Below are 27,486 nucleotides of genomic sequence, written 5' to 3'. Positions count from 1 at the left end.
CTCCCTAAGATTATATCCTATTTATTTTACTTCAAACAGTCTTTAAATCTTCTCAGCCACATATTTACAGGTAATTTTTGGTCTATTTCTTCAAGTGGTTAATATTCATCCATTTTTTATTACTAGTTTCATTATTAGAAATGTCAACCTTATGACTTCAGCTTACTTTGCTTCCATATATAGGTAGGTATGAATGTACATAAACTATTTCAAAGAAGAAACAGAAATTTACTGGATCTATTGTAATATTACTTATGCTGAGTAAAAGAAATTATAGTTCTGGTTATCATACTGCATTAACACAAGAACCCTTTCATAAAAGACTTCATGCACACAGTTGGTAGGCTGGTTTGCACCCCACAACAATCATTTTATTAAATAAACACCTTCTAACCTTCTTCAAATATTTTCCATCAAATAACTTGCAAACCTGGGTATGCTATCTTAGTTGTGAAACTCAGCTTGAAGAAAATTCCCTTTTCAGTGATTTATATTTAAAATAGAAAGTGGAAAGAAATTTTCAATTCAATAGTTTCTCAGAATACAATCTTTATTTTGATTAGATAAACATTATTTTTGGACTGAGTCTCAATCGATCTGCAGGTCCACAGGTTCGGCCCACAGGGTAGGTCAGTCCACAGGTCAATGGGCCACGGGACAGATTCTTGCATCCATGTTTATAATGTCACCTCTCACAGAGGTCATTTCAACAGCATCAGCCACATGATTTGCAGGGCTCAGTGCAATAGGAAAATATGGGAAATCCGTGTTAAAAAAAAAAAGTATTAACAATGTGGAATAGGAAATAATTTCACCAAGCAGAGAGTTAAACCAAGTGCAGGGTCCTTCTGAGATATGAACCCTGTTTTTGGGCTTATACCCCCATGAAACTAGTCCTGTCTTTCATATTGTATCATTTACACTCAGTCTAGCTGTTGGTTTTAAAAAAAAAAAAGTTTTTTTTTGTGATCAGATTTAATTTTCTCAAAAGCCAAAGTACATGCACAATCAGTTCAATTATATCAAGTGAAAAACAAAAAAATCAAGATTTGCTGTAAGTTATCAACCAGCAACTATTAATTCAACTAAGTTATATTCAGAATAGGGAACACGGGTGCAGTGTGTCTGCTATGTGTCCGGCGCTGGAGATTTGAAATGACTCTTCCTGCGGATGGGCGGTGGGTCCATGAGCCGTTGCATCACACTGCCCATCTGAAAGGAACGTGACCCTAGGTTAGTAACTACACCGGAATTAAAATAAAAGATAAAAATGATGCCTGTTCAACTCCAGCTACTAAGCAGGTGACCTGCAAAGATTTGGGGGATGGAGGCTCCCAGACGCGGTATTATAATCTTGTTTTAAAATACTTTCAAAACCTGCTTGGAAATGTTTTCCACCAGTTAAGTGGGGCCAGACCTTGACCCCTGGGGAGAGGGTGGGCGGCGCTGGCTGGTCCCGGGCCAGGAATCCCTCACCAGCCACCGAGGGAGGAGAGGCCCGTGACCCTAGGGCGGAGGAGCAGGTGCAGAGGGAGGGTGGGGACCGTGGGGGCGGGGCCGCGGCTGGGCGGGGCCAAGAGGCAGAAAGGGCGGGCCCTGATTGGGCGGGGCCAAGGAGAAGACGGAGCGAGGCCGAGGAGCAGAAGGGGCGGGGCAGTGACCGGGCGGGGCCATTGAGAAGGGGCGGGGCCGCGGAGCAGAGGGGCGGGGCCGCGGCTGGGCGGGGCCAAAGGAGCAGAAGGGGCGGGGCCGCGGCTGGGGGTGGCAAGGAGCCTAGGGGACCCACGAAGTACGACCCGGAAGTGGGCGTGCTCTGAAGTGGGCGAGTTCTATCGGCGCGGAGTCGAGGCTGGGCGGTGCCAAGGAGCCGAAGGGACCCACGAACCACGACCCGGAAGTGGGCGTGCTCTGAAGTGGGCGGGGTCTGTCTGCCCTGAAGTGGGCGGGGGCGAGGGTCGAGGCTGGACCCCTGCTGCCAAGGAGCCAAAGGGACCCAAGTATGATCCGGAAGTGGGCGTGCCCCGAAGTGGGCGGGCTCCGCGGGGGCGGGGCCGAGGCTGGGCGGTGCCAAGGGCCCCCCAGGGACTCCGGAAGTACTGCCCGGAAGTGGGCGTGTCCGAGCGTGGGCGGGGTCTGCGGGGGCGGGGTCGAGGCAGAGCGACTCCAGTGTCGGCGCCCGCGGCCATAACGCGGCCCCGCCTTTCCGCTCCCGCTGCAGCTCGGGTTCCCGCCGCCGCCGCCGCCGATCGCGAGGTAAGGCCGCGTGTGGGGAGGGTCCTAACTGTCCTCGGTGTGTCCGCGGCTGCGCCGGGGCCCGCGGCGAGTCCAGCAGGCCTGATCCCGGGCGCCGCGGCCGGGACCTCGGCCGGGCCCCCTGTCCTTACCGGAACTTCCCCATAGGACTGCCCTGCGGCCTCCGAGCCGCTGCATTTACTTGGCTCCTTGCACTTGGCGTAGCTCCTCCCCCCGGCCGTCTGGGCCGGTCGCCGCCGCGCGAAGTCCACGCGTACCCGGTGCGGTGAGACCCAGACCTCAAAGCGGTCACCGCCTGGGCAGGCGCGCCTGGGGGTCGCTCCCGGATGACGTCACCCGGGAGGCGGCGCCCGCGCCCACCTGGGGGCCCCGAGGTCTCTGGAATTGGAAGAAGCAGCGTTGGTTGGTGCGCGCGGTGGCCCGCGGGTGACAGTCAGGGGTGGAATTGAGGCCGCTCATCTCGGGGGCGGCCCTGTGGGCTGGAGCGGATGGCATCCCCGTGTTATAGACGGGGAAGCGAGTCCTAGGAAGATCACCTGGCTTGGCGGCAGCAGCAGCAGCAGCAGCAGCACGGGGTGGAGCCGGAGGGTGTGGCCCCAGAACCAGCTCTGAACCTGCTACACCTCGGCGCTGGCGGAGGCCGCCCCGTGCCCCCCCCACCCCCCCCCCCCCCCCCCCGGCTGTGCCTCGGTTCTGCGTAGCCGGGGCTGACAGACTGGAGATGATACGACCTTCGGCCAGAAAAGCAACCTGGGACCATTGAAGACAGGCTAAGGTGTTTGGGATTCGTGGATGCTCAGTGTCCCGCCCGTGGTGGTTTAAAAATGTATATGTGGGCTAGCCAGGTGGATTTTTATGATGGGAAAGAGACTATGGCTTATACACGGTTAAAATGCGACCAAAGTATATATGGAGGGTTTTTTTTTTTTAAGATTTTGTTTATTTATTCATGAGAGCCAGGCCGAGGGAGGAGCAGGCTCCACGCAGGGAGCCCGACGCGGGACTCGATGACTCGATCCCGGGACTCCAGGATCACAGGATCACGCCCTGGACTGAAGGAGGCGCTAAACCGCTGAGCCCCCCCCCCCCTCCCCCCCGGGCTGACCCGTATATGGAGTTTTATTCACCTTTATGTCTTTGTCAGCTCTTCATCGTTTCAATTTCATGAAGTTTTGATGGCATCAGACTTGAAAAAAAAAAAAAAAGGTGGGGATCCCTGGGTGGCTCAGAGGTTTAGTGCCTGTCTTTGCCCCAGGGCTTGATCCTGGAGTCCCGGGATCCAGTCCCACCACATCGGGCTCCCTGCATGGAGCCTGCTTCTCCCTCTGCCTGGGTCTCTGCCTCTCTCTCTCTCTGTGTCTATCATGAATAAATAAATAAAATCTTACGTTCACTAGGCCAGCGGGATTCCCTCCATGCTTGTAGCTGCCCCATGGAGATGGCCAAGATTTCTTCTCTGCTAGTTACGTGGGCAAGCTGACCAAGTTTCTAGAATTGGCAGTATACTTAACACCGCTGAATCATACACTTTAAAAATGGTTAGGACGGTAAATTCTATGTCAAATGTTTTATCACAGTTTTTAAAAATCAAATAAAAAAAAATCAAAATGACTAACAGTTGCCCGGAGGCATGTCAGGCCTGACCATGGAACATGTCTAGGTATCCGTGAAGTGGTAAGTCACCTGTATTAAAGCCCTAGGCTCCCGTGTAGGATTGATTTTAGTGGGACATACAAGAAGACAAAGTAGGAGCCTAAGTTTTAATTTCTTGTGTATAATTAGGATGGTGGCAGTGGAAATTTAAAGCAGGGTGGTAACTTTAAGACATTTCACACATAGATTGGGCAAGACAGGCATGAATGAAAAGAGAGACAGGAAAAGGAAGGAAAAAATGGTTTGAGGGTGAGAGATAGACAATTTAATTTTATTTATTTTATTTTTTAAAGATGTTATTTATTCATGAGACAGAGAGAGAGAGGCAGAGACACAGGTAGAGGGAGAAGCAGGCCCCACACAGGGAGCCCAACGTGGGACTCGATCCCGGGTCTCCAGGATCACACCCTGGGCTGAAGGCGGCGCTAAACTGCTGAGCCACCCAGGGATCCCCGACACTTAATTTTAAATTGATTTTTTATTTATTTATTTTGGGAATGGGGAGAGTGGGGGAAGGGCAGACAGAGTAAGAGAATCCTAAGCAGGCTTCATACCCAGTGCAGAGCTCCATGTGGGGCTCCATCTCAAAACCCTGAGTTCATGACCTGAGTGGAGATCAAGAGTCAGGGCATTCACCTCACTGAGCCACCCAAGTGCCCCAACACTTACTTTTATTTATTTTTTTCTAAAGATTTTATTTATTCATGAGATGTAGAGAGAGAGAGAGGCAGAGACACAGGCAGAGGGAGAAGCAGGCACCATCCAGGGAGCCCGACCTGGGACTTGATCCCGGGTCTCCAGGATTAGGCCCTGGACTGAAGGCGGTGCTAAACCGCTGAGCCACCTGGGTTGCCCCTAACACTTACTTTTAGTTGTGGTTAGTTTTACTAGCTGGTGGCATATCTTGGTAGAAGGGTCCAACGGGACATTTAAATTCTGGCACTAATACAGGAGAATGATTGGGCCTAGAGATGCAGATTTAGATTCGTTCACCTAGAAAATGTGGTAGAAACATAAGGATTGGGAGTAAAGGGAAAGAGTGCCTGCGAAGAGAAAAGGAAAGGGAGATGGGAGAAGGGGAAGGAGTGGAAGAACCCAGACCCGGAGTTTTCTCTGAAGAGAGGATTTGAACAGAGACCTGACGGTCTGCAGTGCCATTATCCTGCGATGCTGGGGAGGCCTGTGTAGGTCCTAAGAGCCAGTGGGGCGGGACACACTGAGGGTGAGGCAGTGGATTAAAGTCCGAGGAGTCTGAACGAATGGGAACAGAAACTCAGGAAGAGGTAGAGACATTGAGACTCCTCCAAAGAAGAAAAGAATGGGTAAACCTAAAGAACACACATTTCTGGAGGAGCATGGCAGTTAGCCTGAATAAAGAAAGAAAATAAATAAGAGATTTGGCAAATTGACCTTTTGGGGGAACAGGTGTTTGGTGAATAAAGATTTCTCTTTGATAGTTCTTCCCTGACTGGCCTGGCCGTGCCTTTGAGAAAACCACTTCCCTCTCTGAAGATGAGGTTCATATCATTGACTTTGTTGTGGAAGCCTTTGTAACACCCCCTGCACCTGAAATCAGTTGTCTGTTTTTGTTTGGAGCTTTTCTTGGGAGACAGGTTTGTTTTGGGTTTTTTTGCTCAGTCTACCCCACCCTTTCCTTCCATTTCTCCCACAAAATATGTCCGAGAACCTAAATAAGACGTCGGCAGACAAGTGAAAACGATGGGCCTCCACGTACTGCGTATGCTTCTGTTTACTTCTCACTGTGTCGCAGTCCCTTCAGCCTCCTTCACAAGCCCGGTCATGTTTCTGAGCAGTTCAGCCTTTCTGGCCTGTCAGCCCCGCAGCCCTGAAGTCCTCTTCCCTTCCCTCCTTGTCCCTGTGTGACACGTTCCATCTACACCTCCGTGCCGAACAGGTGTCAGCTCTATAGCTTTCTCTTTCCTTCTTGTCCAGGCTCCTGGTCTCTTTACTCTCAGCGGTTGATTCTATGTCAGGCGAGCAAATTACACTTTAAAATGTTCTTATCTACTTGATTAAAAAGGAAGAAACAAAAATCAAACCCACAACTTTCTTCATAGAAATCTTAAGTCTAGCAGAAGATTTTGAACATCCTGCCTTGTGGCAAAATAGGTCTTAAGGCCATTAGATTAGGGCAGAGGCGATGGAGTCTGCTCCCATGCTGTCATACCCAGGGTAGAGAGTCCTCTGCCTTGAGAGAAGAAAATGTCAGCTCAGAATGTGTGGTGCCCTGCACATACATGTCTATATAACCTCTGTTGTGAAAAGTATAAACCTCCTGTTTACAAACCATTTGTTTTTTTTGTTTTTTTTTGTTTGTTTTTTCTTCCAGGATCCCCTGTCCATCCTTTAGTGCACGCAAAAAAGCAAGTAGCAGTTGGTCAGGTAATAAACTTAAGTTTTATTTATTTATTTATTTATTTATTTATTTATTTATTTATTTATTAAAGATTTTATTTATTCATGATAGACAGAGGCAGAGACACAGGCAGAGGGAGAAACAGGCTCCATGCCGGGAGCCCGATGCGGGACTCGATTCTAGGACTCCAGGATTGCGCCCTGGGCCGAAGGCAGGGGCCAAACCGCTGAGCTACCCAAGGATCCCCAAGTTTTATTTCTTCTGTGTTACTTTGAAAGTTGGATGAGAAAGCTAATAACTTAGTTTAAAATGTTATTTTTCACATAGAAAAATTTTCATGAACAATGAAGTCACCTAGTTGAATAGTTCATATATCACGGTGTATTTAGTTCATGGCTTGTGTCATACTTTTTATTGAGGGTAAATTTTCTCTTGATTTGTGATCGAAGGTAATTTCTAAAATGGGTGGTTAGAGGGAAAAAATTTCAAAAGCTTTTGTTTTAGTCAGCTCATTCTATCAAGTGAAAACATAGCATTTTAACTGAATTTTCTCTGACCAAATGGGAAGTACTGATTTTGAATTTTAAGTAAAGAATATTAAATAAGCAAAAGAAATAAGACTAGTTGTGCTTTACTTTTAAAATATAGGAAAAAAAGATGAAGGACAAGCTGATTTTTAAAACTTTCCACGTAATTGGCAGTCAAAAGTTAATAAAAGAATTATTCCTTAATTCAACAAATAATTATTAGTTATCTCTTATGTACTAGATATATGCTCAGTATAACATGGTTTTGGAAAGCAAATGAAACCCTTACTAAATTTAAGAAAATAGGAAGGTCATCCTTATAATTCAAAAAGATTATATGCCTTGGTCTCATGTATATATGCTAAAATTATACGTCTGTGTTAGTATATTATTAAGCTCAGATCATGAACAAGAATAGCTGAAGTTAATAATTTTTTTTTAAAGATTTTATTCATTTATTCATGAGAGACACAGAGAGAGAGAGAGAGAGAGGCAGAGACACAAGCAGAGGGAGAAGCAGGCTCCATGCAGGGAGCCCGACGTGGGACTCGATCTTGGGTCTCTAGGATCACGCCCTGGGCCAAAGGCAGTGCTAAACTGCTGAGCCACCCAGGCTACCCAATAATCAATAATTAATAACATTTGTGAGCAGTTTGTTAAGAATTGATCTCTTATAGATTAAATACATAAACCTGTGAGTAGAAGGTAATTTCTCTGTAATTTTGAGCCCTGATCCTACAAATTTAGTCAATCTCAGCTTCTGAAAAAGAGAGTATGTAAAGATCCTCCAAAGAAGCAGGAGAGCAGAATAGCAAAGAGTAGGGGGGCTCTGATGTTAGGCTCTCTGTTCACATCCCAGCTTTCCAATGCAAAGATAAGTATTTGGATTTACTGAGGAAATTACTAAAAGGTAGGATTGAAACTAATCTTATTTAGAATTTTGCAAAGACATTTCCAAGATCAACTTTTTAAAGATTATTGTTTTATATATATAATATATATATATATATATATATATATATACATATATTTTAAGAGCAACCCTAAAGCTCCAGCTCTGATCAGCGTACTGTAGATCTGAGAATGTCGGTAGAGATCATATGAAACATTTTCACTGAGAAGACCACTAGAGCAGTAGTACCTGTTCCAAGAATCTGAGGATTTTTTATTTAGCACGTACAGCTAACTGATTTAAAATAAGGTGGAACATAAAATAAGGTGGAGAAGGGAATTCTTCCGTTAGAGATACACATCAGAAGCAGTCTGGTTCCTCCTTGTTAAACAGGCACTTCTAGTAAGGACGGTTTACTGACTTTTTTTTTTTTTTGTAGTATTAAAAATTAATAACATGTGGCATTTTAAGATTTAAGTTTAAGATTATTACATTAACATCTAAGTTTTAAATTATTATTTAAAAGATTTGTCTGCGAGAAAAGAATTACCAGACTTTAAAATCTCCCATCGATAAGCTGCACGGTCAGTTCCCTTATGTTTTTACTTGTTGGTTTGTTTTAAAAGGAGAACTGTTGATCTAAAAGTTGTGCATCACTTTCTCAGACAAACCCCTAGGACGAGGGAGGAATTTGGTCTGAGTGAGCATAACATATAACAAAGTGGCGATCATGCTGTAAGTGCTCAATAAATGTTACCGCTTATTGTTATCAAAATCGTTACTGTGAGATCATTTTCCTCCCATTTTAAAATGAACCATAATCTGTAAGACCACTTCTTTGATTCCTTTGTGATAATTGACAGGTAAACTATTAACAGTTTTTTATCTTCTAAGCTAAGGTAGTTAATTAGTAGCTTGCTTATATTCTCCTTCTTTCTGAAAAGAATTTGGGGCAGTCCACAAAAAGAAAACAACAAAAAAAAGCTTATTAACCAACTGGGTAAATTAGTCCTGACGTACCGAAGTACTAAGTTTCCTAAAGTGCGTAACAAGTGCGTACCTGAAACTGAGTCCGTTTCTTAATGTTCTTTATCAGAGAAAAGTAGTGTGTGAAAAACTATGCTGGGTGGAAAACAATTGTTTGATAATTTATCTGAAAACAGTTTTGTTTAAATTTTTCAGGAACAAGTGTTCTGAAAATTAATGTTGATCTTTACTAACAGGGGAAGAATGGCATTGAAGCAGATTTCCAGCAACAAGTGCTTTGGAGGATTGCAGAAAGTTTTTGAGCATGACAGGTAACTACCAAGAATACAGTTTTAGGTACCTCTCATTCTGCTTCTATTTGGTTCCTTTAATCAGCCCACAAGAGATCATTGTTGCACAAATTACCATTTACATGGGAAAATACCTGTGGCTTTTATAAAAATTTCCGTATTGGTGATATTAGTGATTGTAATAAGATATTAGAGACAGAGAACAAATTAAAATGTGGTACATTTCAGTGCCCATGAACAAACATGTAACTTAAGATTTTTAAAATTCATTTTTTATAAAAGCTGATGTTATTTTATGCATCTCTAGAAACAAAAACAATTTTTCTTTTAGTAATATTAGTGCTACATTGAGGGTATTACATTTATTCTTTTAATTAAAAAAAAAAATTTCCAATCCAGAAGACAGTTTGGGATTATTTTTTTAAAAGGTTTTATTTATTTATTCATGAGAGAGAGAGGCGAGAGACGCGCAGAGACACAGGCAGAGGGAGAAGCAGGCCCCATGCAGGGAGCCCGATGTGGGACTCGATCCGGGGTCTCCAGGATCAGGCCCTGGGCTGAAGGCGGCGCTAAACCACTGAGCCACCGGGGCTGCCCCTACATTTATTCTTTTAATTTATTCCCGCCCCCTCCCCATGACTTCTGTGCCATGCACAACAAAGACTCAGCTTGGTTAATAGATCAGTATGCTAAATTGGCCCCATCATTTCTTTAAGGGCCAAGGTATTTTCCTTGGAGTCACTTCTTTTGGACATTAAATCACTTATTTTTATGTTTCTGTCTTAACAAGTGAGAGGCATTGATTTTTTTGTTGTTGTTGTGGCTGTTAAAATTACAGTGTTGAACTGAACTGCAAAATGAAATTTGCTATCTACTTACCACCAAAGGCAGAAACTGAAAAATGCCCCGCACTGTATTGGCTGTCTGGTAAGTGTTATTCATTTGCGTTTTAGAAAAGAGTTTCTTTTTAACTGCCTTATCTTACTCTTTTATCTTAACAGTGTGCTTGGTGCCGTCTGTTTTATAAAAGACTTTAGGAGCCTCTTTCTACTTTATCCTGAGAATGATTTCAGACCTAATGAGTTACACTTGTTTCACTTCTTTTAAAATTAAACCAAGTAATTTAACAGAAAATGTACAATTCTGGACTCAATGGCAAGAGCTTAGAAAAGTTACTTAATTTGTACCTACCTAAGAATCTCTGAAATTTATAGAGATTTTACCACTCAAATAGAACAATATTAGGTAACCCACAATACACTAATTAGAAACTACAGACAAGTAACTCCTTAGAGTCTTCTCTAAAATGTTTTAGTTGGACTCCCATCAATCCTCTCTGGCAATAGTTTGGAAAATCACAAAGGAACATTAAAGCTGTTTAATCAGTGGTGAATATTAAAGACTATCGAATGGATTATGAGAGAGTAAGGTTTTGCTACCAGTAGTTTAAAGCTGTGTGCTAATTCTTTCACAAGCTGTTGTTGGTATTTTATCTTTAGAAGCAAACATAAGGAAAGACTTGATAGAAACCAAATTATGTCATAGAGTGCTATTTTTGTCATTTTAAAATTAAAATTACCTTTGCTTTTAATAAATTCCCTCTTATAGATAAATGTTTTACCGAGGATAAGCCCCAAATACTAGTCCTTTAAAATGAAATTGAGACTTTTCATTTTAAAAGGTAAACATTTTTTAAAATAAAAGGTAAAAATGAAGTGCCTATCTGATTGTAACTCAACAACCCATTTTTGTGATTGAAAAAAACAAACTGATTTTGCTAGAAGAGCGTTGGGTATTGCCAAAAGCAACAAGAACAAAGTTGCATGCTTGTTTTAGGAGCATAGTATTGTATAGCTGAAGATGACCTTAGAAATCATGTAATCTACAGAATAGTTAACTCTTTCATAGGCCCAGAGAAGTTATATATTGACCAAGATCATATAACAGAGTCAACAAGTTTTCTGACTCATAACCCAGCGCTATATTTAGTCTTTCCCCTATTGTTTTTGCATTTTGTTTCTGAGGACAGCTGCTGGAGTCCTGTCTCTTGGCTATAAGAACTATAACATAGATCAGAGGTACCCAGGGTATTGTGTAAGCGGTACTATAATAATAAGGCCATAAATTCTTAACCAAAATTAGAATCTATCAAGACATACCATCTGAGCTTTAGAAGAATTAAAAAATAGAATTTGTGTTTGTGTACATCATATGATAGGACAGTTTTCTTAGTGAGAGGCTGAAGAACAGATAGACCTTGGAAATTAAGACTTGATTTTATTTAAAAAATTAAGATTGTCTGACTATACACTGGAGAAATAATGGCAAAAGAATTTCAGTGTATTTATTTCTCAGTAAATTGAAGGAAAATAATGGCAGACATACATCAGTTATCATATTTCTGAAATTACTAAATTAACTGAAAGTAAAACATCCAAACTGAAATTCTAAAAGATAGTCCTGATGAAGGCATTTGTGTGTCTCCCAAGTCAAGGCGACCAGCGGAATAGCCCTTCATTAGCCATATACTCAAGAGAATATATGGGCCCATATAAAAACTTGCACACAGATATCTATATATTACATATATTATTGTAATAGCAAAAAAGTAGAAACAAACCAAAGGTCCATCAACTAATGAAATAAGTAAAGTGTAGTATAGTGGAGTATTGCTTAACAACAAAAGTATCGAAGTCCCCGTAGATGTGCGACATACAACATGGATGAACGTTGAAGCCGTGCTAAGTGAAAGAAGACGTTTACAAGAGACTACGTATTGTTAAATTCCATGTATGTGAAATGTCCAGACTAAACAAATTCATAAAGACAGAAAATGATTACCTGAGGCTGAGGAGGCAGGGATTAGGAGAAAATAGGAAGTGACTGCTAATGGGCAGGGGTTTTCTTTTGGGGATAGTACAAATATTCTAAAAGTAGAGAGTGTGGTGGTATTCCATAATTGTAAATATACCAACAGTCACTGAGCTGTACACTTTAGGTGGCTGAATTGTATGGCGTCTGAATTGTAGCTCAATAAAGCTGTTACCCAGAGCACCTGGGAGGTTCAGTCGGTTAAGCAGCCAACTCAGTTTCAGCTCAGGTCATGATCTCACGACTGTGGGATCGAGCCCTGTATTGGTCTCTGTGCTCAGTGTAGAGTCTCCTTCACACTCTTTCTCCACCTCTCTCTCCCTCTCATTCTGTCTCAAATAAATAAAAATCTTTAAGTAAATAAATAAAGCTGTTAACCAAAAAAAATCCCAAAACTTTTTATATAAAATAAGTATAGTTCAACAAGTGTATATTAATTAGTAACCTTCTTTATATTCTTGAGAGTAATTCTGCTAATAGAATTATCTTCATTTCTTGAGTCTACAGTTTATATCCTAATACCTTAATGAAGGAATTTGTGTCCGAACTAGAAAAAAAACATTTTTCTCTTGTCTCTAAACATTTACATTTCCCAAGTGTAAGACAACTGTACACACTGTGTCTGAGACACAATTCAAGGCTTTTTACATGTTATCACCTTGAATCCTCACAGCCATGTTATGAGATAATCGTAAGCAATATTATCCCCATTTTTCAAATGAAAGAACTGAGGCTCAGAATATTCAAGTTACTTGCCTGATTTTGGTGAGCCAGTAAGTGGCTGAGTGACATCTTGAGAATGAGATCCCGTCTGAAGTCCAAAACCCATTCTTTTTACACTCTTAATCTTGCCTCTGAACACATTTACATTAAGGTTGCCAAGACTGTTGACCTTTTAGCAGTATTTGGGGTAGTTATGGCTCCCGTACCTCTGGAAGATGTACTGGTACAGAACATAGTAGACAAACAAGGACTTTGTCCTCCGGCCATGCCTAGTGAAAGCATGTTTGTCCTAACAGTTTATCCAATGATCCTTGTATGAACTCCCATAACACTTTATGCAGTGATTCTTGTAACTTTGTATCTTGTAATCATTTACTAATTTAATCTTCATTAACAGCCATTTCAAATAAGTCCCTGTTGGCTGTTAGGGGATAAATAAAAACTATAAAGTTCATACTGCATCCTGTATACGAGTCCGTTTTGATGTTGCTAATTATCAGATGTAGTAGGATATTTAGCATTGGCCACTGGAAAGGGGGTTTTGGGTTAGGTGATATTTAGCTCAGCCATCTCTTGCCAGTTTATTCTTGGACCTTCTCCTGTAATAAGAGAATTCAGTCCTCTATCATACAAAAGCCTATAGCTAGGAAAAATGGCCTAAATAGTTGGAAAAACAGGGGCTAAAATTTAAGGAAGGTATATGGTGACCATTTCTCCCTTAAATCGGCAAGGAATACAAAGATGGTCAGGCTCAATTTTGTTGCCGAGGGCCACTCGTATTTTTAAAAAATCAAGTTATTTAAAGTATTATGACTGAATGTGAATATTTATGTTTTGATGCAGGAATAGTAACATGTTTAATTAGCATGTTTGACAACACCCCACTGGGGTTGTTAAAACATTTGATTTCTATACCATATTGCCAATCTACGGTTTGGAAAATTCCAGATTCTCAAGGATTTCAATAATTGATACTTTAGTGAGTGACTTTGAAAGGACAGCTGTGGGAGCGTTTAGCCTAAGATGGTTCTTAGATTAATACTATTGTAAATTTTATGAGAAAGAGAACTTTATTGTCTTCTTTAGGATTATTCCTAAAAAAAATTTTTTTTAATACCAAGTGAGCTTGTTTTCTTACATTATAAAAGGATTAAATCTTACAAACCACCAACAGGATAGCATGAGGTAACACTATTTCTGATCCTCAGGTTTGACTTGTACAGAACAAAATTTTATATCAAAGTCTGGTTTTCATCAAGCTGCCTCAGAACATGGCCTTGTCGTCATTGCTCCGGATACCAGCCCTCGTAAGTGTTCTCATTCTGGAGATCCTTTATAAAAATATAAATCTTTCAGACTAAGTTATGAGATAAGTGGTATAATATAATATTGTTTTATTTTTTATTTATTTTATATTTTTGCTGTTATCTCTTAATCTTTCAGATGATATCATGACTCTAAAATACTGTGCTTTTTTCTCACTGTGAATTTTACTCATGACATCACTCTTATGAGAGGGGACTATTTTGTTATTTCCAGGTTGTAGAATAAGACACTTCAAAACAGACTGAGCAACTTTAATGTATATCATATTGGCGCTAGTGCCAAAATGCACAAAAATTTTTCTATTCCATAGGTAAACTATCTTGTCACATGAAAATTATGTCTTTTCTCATCTCTTTACCCATCATAGTTTAATATGTATTGATTTTAATATAAATACCTAAAATGCTTATATTAGAGAAATGCAACTATCCAATATTTGTGAACTCAGTCCATCAGTAAGTTAAAACTCATTTTGTGACCCTAAATGTGTCAGGAAATGGGATTTATTAAATGGCGGCTAAAATTATCTGGAAGACGAATGGCTGGTCTTGGGAAGTAGTATATTTCTTTTCACAGGACATAATAATACACCAGAGCAAGACATGTCTCACTAGAAATGTAATAAAAAATTTAATTCTGAGCAATATCAAAAATACTAAATGCCTAGAGATAAACTTTTAAAATATGAAGACTTATTTTTTAAAAGGAATGTAAAATTTGCTAACGATCATAAATGAAGATTTTCATAAATGGAAAAATGCCATGTTCCTGGATGAATATCATGAAGTGGTCATTTCCCTGAAATTACCCTACCTATTAACAGTAATTCTATCAACCATCTCAGTGGTTGGCCTTTTAACCACCTGCAAGCATATAATACAAAACCTATCTGATAAATTTTAAAAGATTGTAAGAAAATCCCATTGGGGGATGAATAAATAGAAGAAACATGATGGAGTGATTCCAAAATACATAAGGAGACGTTTTCAGTGCACGATAGTGACCTGAGCACAAGCATGTGTCTCCCTTCCCTTCTAAGAGAAAAAAAGTGTTAGTGATAGAGGAGGTTTCTCGGGGGAGGAATCTCAACACGTTTTGGGAGAACAGAGAGAAGATGTAAGTCCTTTGATAGGTAAACAGTGAAGAAGCATATATTCAGAATACACAGGAGGGTACTTCTTCCACAAAAAAAGCCAATGTGCCTCAATGTGCCTCTCCTTAGCAGTGAATTCTCCAGCCTGGAAGGGCATTCCCTCTGTTACCTCATTTCCTAGAACTAGTCACATGGCCCTATTCGAGGGCAAGCGGGCCAGAAAGTATGCTCCCCAAAAGGCAGAGAACTGCAATATTTGGTGAACAACTCAAATGCAAATGAACTTTGAGATTCATTTAAAAGGGTGCTACCTACCATGAGTCCTTACTACGGAGTCGACGAAGCCACGGGATTTCTCCTTGATAGGTGGCTGCAATATTAAAGGAGAAGATGATAGCTGGGACTTTGGCACTGGTGCTGGATTTTATGTGGATGCCACTGAAGATCCTTGGAAAACTAACTACAGAATGTACTCTTACGTAACTGAGGAGGTAATTTCATTGACGTTGTACTTATGAATTGATGACTGCCAAGAGTTTGATTTGGGACCCAAAGTCCTTCTAGTCCTGAGACTTTTAAACCAGGGTATGGTATTGCTGAATCTACGTGGTACATGTTTATTGATTATCTTAGTGAACATTTCAAAGTTTAATTGTATGATAGTCTTATTTACCACAATTTAAATTAGCATTAAGTACAATTTTAAAGAAGGTAATAATTATTTTAATATCTGTGTACACTACCCAGATTATATAAAGAAAACAACATTTGAAAAACTTTTTCATTTCTCTGGCAGCTGGTTTATTCAGACATAATGATTAACCAACCAAGGCTTACTTAAAAAGGATAAGTGAGGGTAAACCATTGCTTGTATTAATAATATTTATGTTCAGTTTATTCGTTTTTCTAAATTTTGTATGATTTTAATTATTAATATGTACATCATAAAAACTGAGACACAATAATATAAAATATTAATCACTCATTATCCCATACCCCAAATAATAACATTTTTTGGTACATTCTAGATTTTTTTTTGTATGACCAGTTTTCATACAGTTGTAAAATTTATTATCTTGTTTTTTTAATTGTATAAAATAAGTATTTTCCTAATACTCTTTGTAAGATAGCCTTAACAATTGCATAATATTCCGTGATATACCATAATTTACTTTTTCCTAATGTAGGACGTTTACATATTTAAGTATGTTTCTTACCACAATAAATTTTACTGCATTGATTGTCTTGATGTATAATTTTGCCCCCTAAGGACTTTTCCCTAGAATAGATGCCAAGAAATGAAATTACTAGACAAAAGTTTAGACATTTTACAGGCTCGTCCTGCATCATCTTCTTTAATTTGCTTTCTGAGAAGGATGTACCATGTTTTTACCAGCAGTAGATTAATAATCCTTGTCTACCTGAGATATTTTTTATCTTTATTAGTTCATAGTATTGTAAGACTGTGATTTGAAAGTGTTAATTGTGTAAGCATTTTATATGACTTTGAAAAAGTCTATAAACTTGTTTCTTTCATATCTTTTGTCACACTATTAAATTCTCTCTAGCTTCCCCAACTTGTAAATGCCAATTTTCCAGTGGACCCCCAAAGGATGTCTATTTTTGGCCATTCCATGGGAGGCCACGGAGCTCTGATTTGCGCTTTAAAGAATCCTGGAAAGTACAAAGTAAGATTACCGAAGCTTTTAGTGACAAGTATTTCTCTTGGATAAAATCTGTTAGAAACTTTGAATGAGTTAAGTCAGGATATTGTTAAGATAGTACTGGGACCAAACTTTTCTAGTGTTGGGAGTTTCAAGAGGCTGTAGGGGAAGAATATTAAATTTGACCACACAATTTTATGCTCCAGAATCAGAAGTATAGGAATTCTATCACAATTGGTCTGCTAGAAGTATGATAAAGCAATTTTTATTGCTTCTATTCAAACTTAGTTTTCTAGGCATTTTTTCCCCCTAAAGCTTGTTACTGTGGCAGTGTGTATCATTTACTTATATTTTTACCAGGAATACATTTATTTGTTAAGTTGACTTTGATTTTCTGAGGTAGAATAAGGTATTCATAATTTGTAAAAGTCTAAGAATTTTCTCTTCTCATTGCCTCTGGTGAAAATTGGATTGCAGCTTAGCTGCAAAATATCACTCTGTCTTTCCATTCATTTATTTGAAACTGTATAGCTTTCCTTTTTTGTTTAAATGAGCCAAGGTGGAATAACCACCATATGTAAAATGTCCTCCTGGGCGGAGCACATGTTGAGAAAGGAAATGCTGAAGCAGTGATAATCTCAGGATTGCCTCTGCCTTTAACATCATAGAGCTGTCAGATACCTCAAGGTTTATTTAATCCATTTCCTTCCCTTAGAGAGAACTTAGTCATTTCAAGTGTGCCACTGAGAAATGAAAAATATTTCTTATAGCAGTTTTGCATTGTGGCACCAAATACTTTTCTTTTAGTAGGCTTTATTATAAAGTTGAACTAATTCATGGCTTGATAGTAGGTTTTTAAAATAAGGTCTTATTTTTCATTTTTTTGTATATAAGGCAATTAGTTAATTAGTTTGAGGGAAAAAATCAAATTTAATTTTTTCCTTTAAAAAAGTTAGTAAAAAACAATACTGCATAGAACACAAATATTTAAGGGCATTGCTCAGTGCTTTCTTGGCCTCTTTAAGAGAAATCATGGGTCTCAGATTTAATAACATGTTCACAAAAATGGGTATGAACTGTTCTGTATTTCTCCTCATTAATTTTAAATGGAAAAAATGCGTAGAAACTGAATATAAACTTGTATTTGTGCCATAATATGTATTGCTTTACAGTATGTTGGCACCTATGGTTAATTAGCTCTCTTAATAGAATACTCAAAAGATGTATCCTGGAGAGGCCTGCAATCTCAGCGCATAATAGAGCCTAGGAAAGTTGTTCACAGGTGTTTTCATGGCAAGTCAGAGTTTATAAGCAAGTTGCAGATAAACTTCTGAGATTTTAAGTAAGTTGCAAATCATTTGTTCATGTTTGATTTAGCAAAATATAACTTGTTTTAAAATTTCCTTTGTTTCTGAAGTCTGTGTCAGCATTTGCTCCAATTTGCAACCCAGTGCTCTGTGCCTGGGGCAAAAAAGCCTTTGGTGGATATTTGGGAACAGATCAAAGTAAATGGAAGGTAGGTACTGGGATGGCTGTCTTCATGCTCATTCAGATTTGTGAAAAAGCTACACATCACAGATCTATTCCTAACTGAAGGATCTGGAGCTAAAATAATTAACAGAAGAATCTATGTATAACAATATCAACAACAAAAAAGCCCTCTTTTCTAATTGTATTGAATTGTGGCGGATGTTCTGAGACTGTATTTTTTTTTCTGCTAATGATTAATTTACATGTTTATTTCTAAATTAACATTCCCCAAAAATGCAACATTTTATTACTAAATTTACATTTGCCTCTTACTAACCATGTGCTCAGCTGTACGATAGGAAGCATGACTCTTGGCCTTTTAATTATTCCACATATCTATTTCAAAATCCAGAATCTCTCAGATTTGGATTTTAAATTCCAGACCTGGGCAGCCCCGGTGGTGCAGCGCTTCAGCGCCGCCTGCAGCCCAGGGCGTGATCCTGGAGACCCGGGATCAAGTCCCACGTCGGGCTGCCTGCATGGAGCCTGCTTCTCCCTCTGCCTGTGTCTCTGCCTCTCTCTCTGTGTGTGTCTCTATGAATAAATAAAAAAAATAAAAATAAATTCCAGACCTGAAAGTCTTTAAAAATAGTTATTATGTAATGTACATTTATGTAAACATTCGAATATCAAGATTGCTTTTTCAAGCATGGGAGCAGATGCTTCTAAATGAAAAGTAAAAAGTGGCTCTTTGTTTTGAGACTTGTTTGATTTTTGTGCAGAAATAGGCTATTTGCAAACATCAAGAGTTTAAATATTTTGCAGATGCATTCATCATCATGTGCATGTTAACAAGTAGAAAATACTTGAGTGGGGGAAGAAAAAAACTTTTGTCTTACTGTCGTGTGTTCAGGGTCATTCACACATGGTTCCCAATTTTATTTAAGATTGGTTATTGAAATTCTAACAAACTGTGGAGGGTTAATCCTTTAGTTACTGGATTAGAATTCTGTTTTGTTGAGGCTTATATTTTTATTATATTGGAAGAATGCAGAAAGTGATGACTTTTAGGTGCTTTGAGAGCTGACAGTGCATGTACTTTGGTGTCTGGAGTCCTTGCCACTGTGCAGAGCCTATGTGGAGTTCAAGATCTTAGGCCACAAAGGTGATAATGTTTCATATCCATATGGGGCTTAGGTTCTGAATAGAAGTGTTGGGTAAAAGACCAGCTGGTGGGGCACATGGGTGGCTCAGTCAGTTAAGCGTCCAACTTGTGATTTCAGCTCAGGTCATAGTCTCATGGGTGGTGGGATCGAGCCCTGAGTCCGGCTTCCCACTCAGCTGGGAGTTCTGCTTGGAATTCTCTCTGTCTCTCTGTTTGCTCTCCCTCTCTCTACCTCAAATAATAAATATATCTTAAAAAAGAAAGAAGAAGACAAACTGGTTGATAGGATGGGAGAGAAAAAAAAAAGGAAGGGAGAGGCAGAGGCACAGGTAACCTATAAAGGAATCTAATTATATAATTTTTCTCTCGGTGACCGTAGATTTTACCATCTTAAGTATATTGTTTTAGACTATTACTTAATTTCAGAATAAGGAAGCCACACAGAATTATGGAATCACAGAACTTTGAACTAGTTGGACTTTATAGATCTCCTTCCACTCTCTCATAAAATTAAAGCAAGTCTTAAAAAACAGGGTTTTGTCTTGATTGCGCATAGAAGTTGTGACTAGTGAATATATAAAAATAAGAGTACTTAAAGTTGGATGATAAAGTACAAACTTGTAACTGGTGGCAGCTCCTTAGATAATAAATTGGAGGAGTTGTCTATATGATTCAGATTATTTAAATTAAATCTTCCCCAAAGCTCCTAGGGGGATAGCAAACATTGGTGCTGAATAAAAGAAAAGGCTGAATGTATTTAAGTTCAGAATTAGAGCCAAAAAGAAGAGACAACAAAATAGACTATTTATTTGAAATAAATAATATCTAGAAAAAGAAAAAGGTAAGAAAGAAAGTTTCTGGAGGAATTTATAAAGAAAAAAATACCATTTTGTTTTTGTTTTTTGGAGTTGAGAGGTAATTAAAAAGCTCAGAGGTTTAAAAGAAAAGGGTCCAAACTGTGAAGAATTCTAAGATACAAAATTCTCGCCACTGGCCCAGGACTGCTGGGAAGTAGAGAAGCAGCTATAAATGGGACATCGATCTCTGAAGCCCTTACAAGTAAAAGCCAGACAAGACAATGTAAAAAAAGCATTTTTCTGATTTAATCGTCCTTAGAGCTTAAATGACGTTAAATTTCTATTTGGTTCTGCTGTGGTCTATTTTGAAGAACATCTTTCTGGGCACTTTCAAATTTATTTGTCAGTATTTGTCTTTTTCTAGGCTTATGATGCTACCCATCTTGTGAAGTCCTACCCCGGTTCTCAGCTGGACATACTAATTGATCAAGGGAAAGATGACCAGTTCCTTTCAGACGGACAATTACTACCTGATAACTTCATAGCTGCCTGTACAGAAAAGAAAGTCCCTGTTGTTTTTAGATTACAAGAGGCAAGTACTCGGAAACCTCTGCTTGTTCTAAGTAACTATAAAAAAGCAAAATTCCAGGGGCGCCTGGGTGGCTCAGTCGGTTAAGCATTCGACTCTGGATTTCAGCTCAGGTGGTGATCTCAGGGTCATGGGATGGAGCCCTGAGTCTGGCTCGTGCTTAGCTCGGAGTCTGCTTGAGATGCTCCCTCTCCCTGTGCTCCTTTCCCCGCTCGCTCCCTTGCTCTCTAAATAAATAGTCTTTAAAAAAAAAGACAAGATTCCATAATACCTTATATTTCAGAATTTGAAAAGCTACCTCTAGTAAGGTTTTTTTTTTTTTTTTTAATTATAACAAGACACTTAAAGTGAAAGCCTTCTTACTAAGGTAATGATGTCTAAGATCAAATTCCATAGAAAGAAGAAAGCTTTCAGAAGTGAGAAGTATTTGTAATTTTCTGTGTCACTGCAGAACCACTGAATAACAAGAAGCTTCATGCTTGAATAGTGCTTTATCTGCTGCATTTCTGCTGTGTCTGTCTTTGCACATACAGCTGTTTTCGCGTAAATAACAAGTATAACCTCCCACCGTAATCACTCTTCACTTTATGTATACATCTTAGCCTCAGAAGCTGTGAACTGTTTGTCTCACACAAACATAGGCACTTGATACTTTTTGAGTTAGCTGCTAGTCTAGCCATTGTGCTTTGTGGTATTTTTTTTTTTTAATTTAAAAATAATTACTCACTTTCAATTGATTTGCAGCTATTCCTTGACTAAAAGACTTGACTGTCCCCTACTCACCTAGCTCAGTGCTAATATAGTTATAATTAAAGAAACTCGGAAAACAACAACAACAACAACAACAACAACAACAAAAGAAATTCAGCTTTTTTTTTAAATTGCTTATTCATAAGCTTTGGTATGTAATTTAAACAACAAAATATTTCAGGATGAAAAGTGAACACTAAATTACAAATGATTGTGATTTTTTAAAACATTTTTATTCACATTCCAGGGTCATATGTCAGGCACGTTGATCTAAAATGTATAATAATGATGATAAATGTCCAAGTAAATGTAGATCAGTGTATAACGTGTACATTTCAGTTTACAAAAGCTTTTCACAACATTAGCTCATTTTATCCTTATGTAGTCAAATGAGTGACCATTCCTATCCTGTCCATCTGGGGGTTTTGTTTGTTTTTAAGGTTTTTCATAATTTTTTTATTGTGTAAAAATATCATATATAAAATTTACCATCTAACCCTTTTTTTTTAAAGTAAATCTTTATTTACTTGAGAGAAGGACAGATGAGGCGAAAGCATAAGCACAGGGAGGGCCAAAGGGAGAGGGGCAGAGAGGATCCTCAGACTCCCCTCTGAGCACAGAGCCCAGCAGGGTCCATCCCAGGACCTTGAGATCATGACCTGAGCAGAAATCAGCGTTGGCCGCTTACCTGAGCCACCCAGGTGCCCCTCCATCTTAACTAAACAAACACATCTGTGCTATTAAGTATGTTCATAATGTTGTTCAGCCGTCACCACCGTCCATCTTCATAACTCTTATTTTGTAAAACTGAAACTTTATACCCATAAACACTGAATTCCTCCTTACTCCCTCCAACCTTTGGCATCCATCATTCCACTTTCTCTATATATCTGACTTCTTTCAGTGTCTCCTATAAGTGGAATCATATAGTTGTTTTCATAATTTTCTTTTAGATAGAAATGCAGCTGATTTTGGGGTATTGCTTTTGTATTTTATTACTTTGGAATCTTTAGGGTTTCCTACATACAAGATCATATCTACGAACAGAGATCATTTTATCTCTGTTTTTCCAAATTGTATGCCTTCTATGTCTTTTTCTTGTGTAATTGCTCTGGCTAGGATTTCCAGTACTGTGTGGAACAGGAAGTTTCAACAGTGGGCACCTTGTCTTGTTCCTGATCGTAGAGGAAGAACTTTTGTATCTCCCCACTCAGTGTGATGTTTGCTTTGGATTTTCATATATGGCTCCTGTCCATCTGTTTTGCAGGCTTAGAAAAGTATTATGTATGTAAAGTTCATAGGACTAGTTTCCAGTAGAGTCAGCATGGTCATTTGAATGGAAACACTTACCTTCCTGACCTCTGACCATTCCCAGGCAGGGTGCAGCGGGGCTCCTGAGGAGCAAGGGGATGGAGTTTAGCTAACGCCAGGAGAATTTATGCATAACCTGCTGTTTCACTCACGCAATAGATCTTAACAGTCTCCCCCTTTTTTAAAAATTTCCCTAATATTTTGATCGGGTAAATAACATATATTATTTACATGTATATATGTGTACATACATGTTTATGTGTATATGTACCATGTGGGAAAAATATGTCAAATACCAATATGTATTTGTGCCTTATTTTCTCTGAGTGTCCTTCTTTAAGTAATAGGAAGTAATAGGATTTCCTTAGGTTAATTTAAGCACTTACCAGAATTATGTATTTTCAATCAATAACGAACTTTGAGAATCCAAATGCCAGTTTAATTATAAAGTAGTGTGTTCAACTACATTAACTGTAGCTAGAAGTAACGTAATAAACCGTGTTTCTTACCGAATCATTTCTGGGCACTAGATTTCTTGGCGCTAGCGGTGTTGGATGCCTCCTCCTCCCCCTCCCCCCCCCAAGGCTGTGCCAGGAAATTCTGTTGTTACTACCAACAACAAAGTTTCAGCCTGCCAACAAAGACTGAAAAAATCTCTGGAGTTTGTTATAAAAACAGCATAGTAGTTAAAACACTGATGAAATTCTTGGAGGGGGAAAAAATAAATCAACTTATTTATTTCTGAAATGCTTTATATCCTAAGCAACTAAAAAACACAGTTGGGTGTATTTAATGAGGAGTTAAGACAAAACATTCAGTTCTAAAAAAGGGTGAGAAAGTATTGAAATTACCAGCCATAATCTTTAGCTCAGGCACAATTTTTCGTTCACTCTCTTTCCAGCAAGGGCAGGGTAAGAGCAAACTACACCATCCGAAGATGATGTCTAGGCTTGCTGTGATTGAATGAGCAACTGAGTAGACATGACCGGGCATGGCTCCGGAGAGGCTGCCTTCGGGTTTTTGGGCCAATTTCCACTGCCTTCAGGTTACCTCAGGTCTGAGAGTCATATCTGCTTTATCAGTTCAGTATAAGTACAAGAGGACTGTATTTCTTTATGAAATAAATTGAGCAGTGAAGCATTAAGTAGGCCGCAGAAAATAGGGGCAGTCTGTAAGTATGTGAATGAAGGAGGACGATCAAAAATTACGGTCATGTATACGATTTACCCAACTTTCTTTTTTTCCCTTTTTTTGGTATTAAATTCTCACAATCCAGTTTTATGGTCTACATTGGAGAACAGTTGAGAGGCAAGTGTGGTGCCTGGGGATATTTGTCCCCTCATAGAATTTCTCTTACTCTGTTTCGGCTTCCGTGGATCTAAATTGAAAAAGCACTAGGAGCAGAGTCCTGGGAGTGTAGCCTCCAATGTCTTCCTTCCAGTTACTGAACTTATGTGGTGAGCAAAAGATTTTGGGGACCTAACGGAAACCCAAGAGAGCGAGGCTCCCCGACGTCCTCAAGTCTCAGGCCAGTTTTGAAGACTCACAGACTGTTTCGGCCTCTGCACTGCCGTAGAGAACAGGAAGGACGTGGCACAGAATTCCAGAAGTGCAGGCATCTCCTGTGCCTCCGTGTCCTCCGGCTCAGCACCACTACCCAGCACACAGACTCCAGGAGCTGCTTATTAAATAAGGAAACTTCACCTTTCAGCAGTCTTCTCTGTATTCTGAAGAAACTAACTGACCCAGGGATTCCTAGCGGAGCTTTTCTAATTGGGTCTGGAAAATGTGTGGGGAAACACTGCCTGTTTGAATAAGTGTTCATCATAGCTGCTGGAGCACTGCTGCTTTTTTGAGAGCTGAGGGAGGAATGAAAGAATGTGTTCGTTTATTTTTATACTCTTTAAGAGAGTTTGCTACTGACTGATGATTTTGCCATTTAAACTGGAAGTAGATAGAAGAGAAAACCAAGGCTCTTTCAAGAGTCACTGAATATATGGAATTGCATGAGCTGCTTAACACAGCAAACTAACTCAAAAGAATTTAATGGAAGGACCCACACCTATTTGATAATATCAATAAATAGAAGGGGAAACCAGTGAAGAATGACACAGTTAGCTCAAGTTATATAAGCATCTTCTGTCTACCAGAATGGCAGGAGTTCACATGTGTTCTCCTGCCCTGAAGTTGACATTTAAAAAAATCTTTCTCGGGGCGCCTGGGTGGCTTTGGTCAGTTGGGTGTCCGACTCTTGATTTTGGCTGAGGTCCTGATCTCCAGATTGAGACATCGAGCCTTGCAAGGGGCTGTGCTCAGCGAGGAGCCTGCTTGAGATTCTCCTTCTCCCTCTGCCCCTCCCCCTGCTCATGTACCCTGGCTCTCTCTGGCTTGCTTTCTCGTTCCCTCGTTAAAAAAAAAAAAAAAAAAAAAAAAAAAAACTTCTCGCTGTGTCGTGATAGGTAGGCCATTTTCTATCTTCTTGTAAAGGTGGATCTTCTGTTAAATATCACTATGGACATTAGAGACTTTGGCTTTGTGTTTTAGGTAAAATATACCATAACCTCATGGTACACTCCCGAGAGCTGGAAACTGACTTTGTCTTACCCTTGGTCTTCTCTACTAAAACAATAATAATGAATAAATAACCCTAACAGCCCTTTGTGCCTGTGCGCCTGAAACTGTGCACGGCATCCAACCTCCGTGAAACTGCCTAAGAAGACAGCAGAGGTTTTGCTGCACAGGTGTCAGGGCATCCGTGTCCCGGCGTCCGTACCTGTCTTCAGTCAGAGACCTCTTTCCATCTGCAAAAACTGGCAGGTGCTGCTTGGTACTGCGTTTCCTAGGGTCTGAGGGTTGGAAGTCATGGACCCGTTTCACCTCCTAATGACTGAGGAATTGCAGGGGTCCCACATGCTTTTGTTTAAGTAATTCAGTCCTTCAACCTTATTTATTTTTTTTTAAAGATTTTATTTATTTATTCATCAGAGACAGAGAGAGGCGAAGACGCAGGCAGAGGGAGAAGCAGGCTCCCTGCAGGGAGCCTGAGGTGGGACTTGATCCCGGGACTCTACATCCTGGGCCGAAGGTGGCGCTGAACCGCTGAGCCACACAGGGACCCCCCAGTCCTTCAGCTCTAGATTGAACTCGCTGACTGGAACGGGTCTAATCGAGAAATGGGAAACCACTAATTCCAAAGCTCAGCCTTCATTCTGGCAACATTCTCGTCAGGTTCGTTTCTGTGATTTGGCCACAGGAAACAAGACCGTGCTTTTAAGTTACTGTGATGACTTGAACCTGGAACTGTTTATTTAACTTCTGTTCCCAAGATGTATACCACAGCATACCTGTGGGAGTAAGAGGTTAAGAGCATTTACCGATTTCATCAAAACCTTAGGGATTTGCCTTGTTCCTTGAAACCCAGTTGATATTTTTATTAGGGCTATTTTTGCTTCTTAAGTGTTTAGGAAAATCCCATTTTCTCCCATCAGAGACCATTCACTAGATAAAGCTAAAAACTTTAAGATCTTGTTTTGACTTTTCCCTCCTTTCAGCTTATGCCACCTTGGGTTTTCATTGTGTTTAGCTCCCTCAGGTTCTTCCCACTTAATTTTTTTTCCTTTTCCTTTGAAAGCCTCTTCATGTCTTGTAGTCAGAGGACGCCCCAAGGAAGCATCTTCTCTCCATTTAGCAGCGTCAGTGGTTTTAATGAACCAACTAGCTGAGATCTGTTTCAACTCAGCTGCTTGGCATACTACATTTTCTCTGTTTCAGGATAGTTTTCAAAATAGTTGACTGACGTCACCCAGGATGGTTTATTTACTGCTAAGGGATGTCACGGTTTAATGAATTACTCCCCTCTCCTCAATAGAGACGTGATGCGCTTCTATTGTGCAGGAGGTGGATTCCTACCTAGACTTCGGATGGCTGTCTGACTTCCCAAACAATGTCTGGCCAGTTGGGTGGTTTTGTGCTCTTTCTCTGTGTTGTCTTCGTGTATTTTGTATTTTGTATTTTAACATTTCCCATCTTACCCACAGTGGTGTATTTCTTCTGTGAGTTGAAACTTCTTGCCCAAGTTCCTGACTTCCTTAAGTTCTGATTCTTTTATTCCTTGTTGACGTGACCACCTGTTTATCCTGTACATTTAGTTCATGTTTTATTATTTCCTTTCTTTGCATATTATGCGGCATCAAAAACCTAGGCTTTGGAGAATATTTATTTTTCTTCCTACTTTTGCTGTTCTTTTAATGTTCAGTGAAAAGTGTTGAAGTACAAGTACAATAAGCTTGATTTTGATTCTAAACCTTCCTCCTACTGTAATAATTTCAGGATTTACATGAAAATTAAGTGACGAGAGAGTCATATAATGTCCTTAGTACTGGTGTTTCTGACCAGTAAATATCTTACCATTTCTCTCTTTTGTCTTCTAGGGTTATGATCATAGCTATTACTTCATTGCAACCTTTATTACTGATCACATCAGACATCATGCAAAATATCTGAATGCGTGAAAAACTTCAGTTAAGAAAATTTGTTCGAGATTATAAAATTATAATAAACAGAATTGCAGGGAAAGATGATTTCAAGACATTGGATTTCATAGTGCTAAAAATGTATCATTCTGTAGTTAAATCCCTTTCTGAGTAAGTATGTAAAACCTCCTTATGATTTAAAAGTTGTTTTATCCCTGTTATATGGGAAATATTAAATACTTTACAGCTTTTTCAAGGTTACTTGGAAATCATTAT

General features: G+C 39.7%; 1 protein-coding gene and 2 long non-coding RNA genes across 7 annotated transcripts; 1 reads left to right on the top strand and 2 right to left on the bottom strand.

Moving 5' to 3' along the window:
• Window positions 1-547: 547 nt before the first annotated feature.
• LOC140608177 (uncharacterized) lies at window positions 548-2,838 on the bottom strand. Its single transcript, XR_012010196.1, has 2 exons — window positions 2,385-2,838; window positions 548-1,212 (listed from the first exon to the last, which is right to left on the bottom strand). It is a non-coding gene; the product is annotated as an uncharacterized lncRNA (long non-coding RNA).
• ESD (esterase D) lies at window positions 2,112-27,471 on the top strand. Of its 5 annotated transcripts, none has more exons than XM_072783091.1 (10): window positions 2,116-2,253; window positions 6,257-6,309; window positions 8,926-9,000; window positions 9,818-9,906; window positions 13,782-13,880; window positions 15,359-15,483; window positions 16,561-16,680; window positions 18,074-18,172; window positions 20,513-20,680; window positions 27,169-27,471. In XM_072783091.1, the coding sequence occupies exons 3-10, from the start codon at window positions 8,933-8,935 to the stop codon at window positions 27,247-27,249; spliced, it is 849 nt and encodes a 282-aa protein (XP_072639192.1). In that variant the 5' UTR covers window positions 2,116-2,253; window positions 6,257-6,309; window positions 8,926-8,932; the 3' UTR covers window positions 27,250-27,471. The 5 variants fall into 5 exon arrangements, with proteins under 5 accessions (XP_072639197.1, XP_072639192.1, XP_072639196.1 ...); XM_072783092.1 differs by lacking the exon at window positions 2,116-2,253 and adding an exon at window positions 2,928-3,028; XM_072783094.1 differs by lacking the exon at window positions 2,116-2,253 and adding an exon at window positions 5,369-5,519.
• On the bottom strand, window positions 18,504-23,318 carry LOC140608178 (uncharacterized). The gene is made up of 3 exons (XR_012010197.1): window positions 23,248-23,318; window positions 22,778-22,821; window positions 18,504-18,720 (listed from the first exon to the last, which is right to left on the bottom strand). It is a non-coding gene; the product is annotated as an uncharacterized lncRNA (long non-coding RNA).
• Window positions 27,472-27,486: the final 15 nt, after the last annotated feature.

Source organism: Canis lupus, chromosome 17, assembly GCF_048164855.1.
Source record: "Canis lupus baileyi chromosome 17, mCanLup2.hap1, whole genome shotgun sequence".
Classification (NCBI taxonomy): domain Eukaryota; kingdom Metazoa; phylum Chordata; class Mammalia; order Carnivora; family Canidae; genus Canis; species Canis lupus.
This window is presented reverse-complemented; position numbering and strand designations above follow the sequence as displayed.

Coding starts and splice junctions, on each gene's coding strand:
- ESD (XM_072783091.1), top strand. CDS start 8,933: ATGGCATTGAAGCAGATTTCCAGCAACAAGTGCTTTGGAGGATTGCAG. Junction 9,907..13,781: donor CGCACTGTATTGGCTGTCTG/GTAAGTGTTATT, acceptor TCTGATCCTCAG/GTTTGACTTGTACAGAACAA. Junction 15,484..16,560: donor ACTCTTACGTAACTGAGGAG/GTAATTTCATTG, acceptor AATTCTCTCTAG/CTTCCCCAACTTGTAAATGC.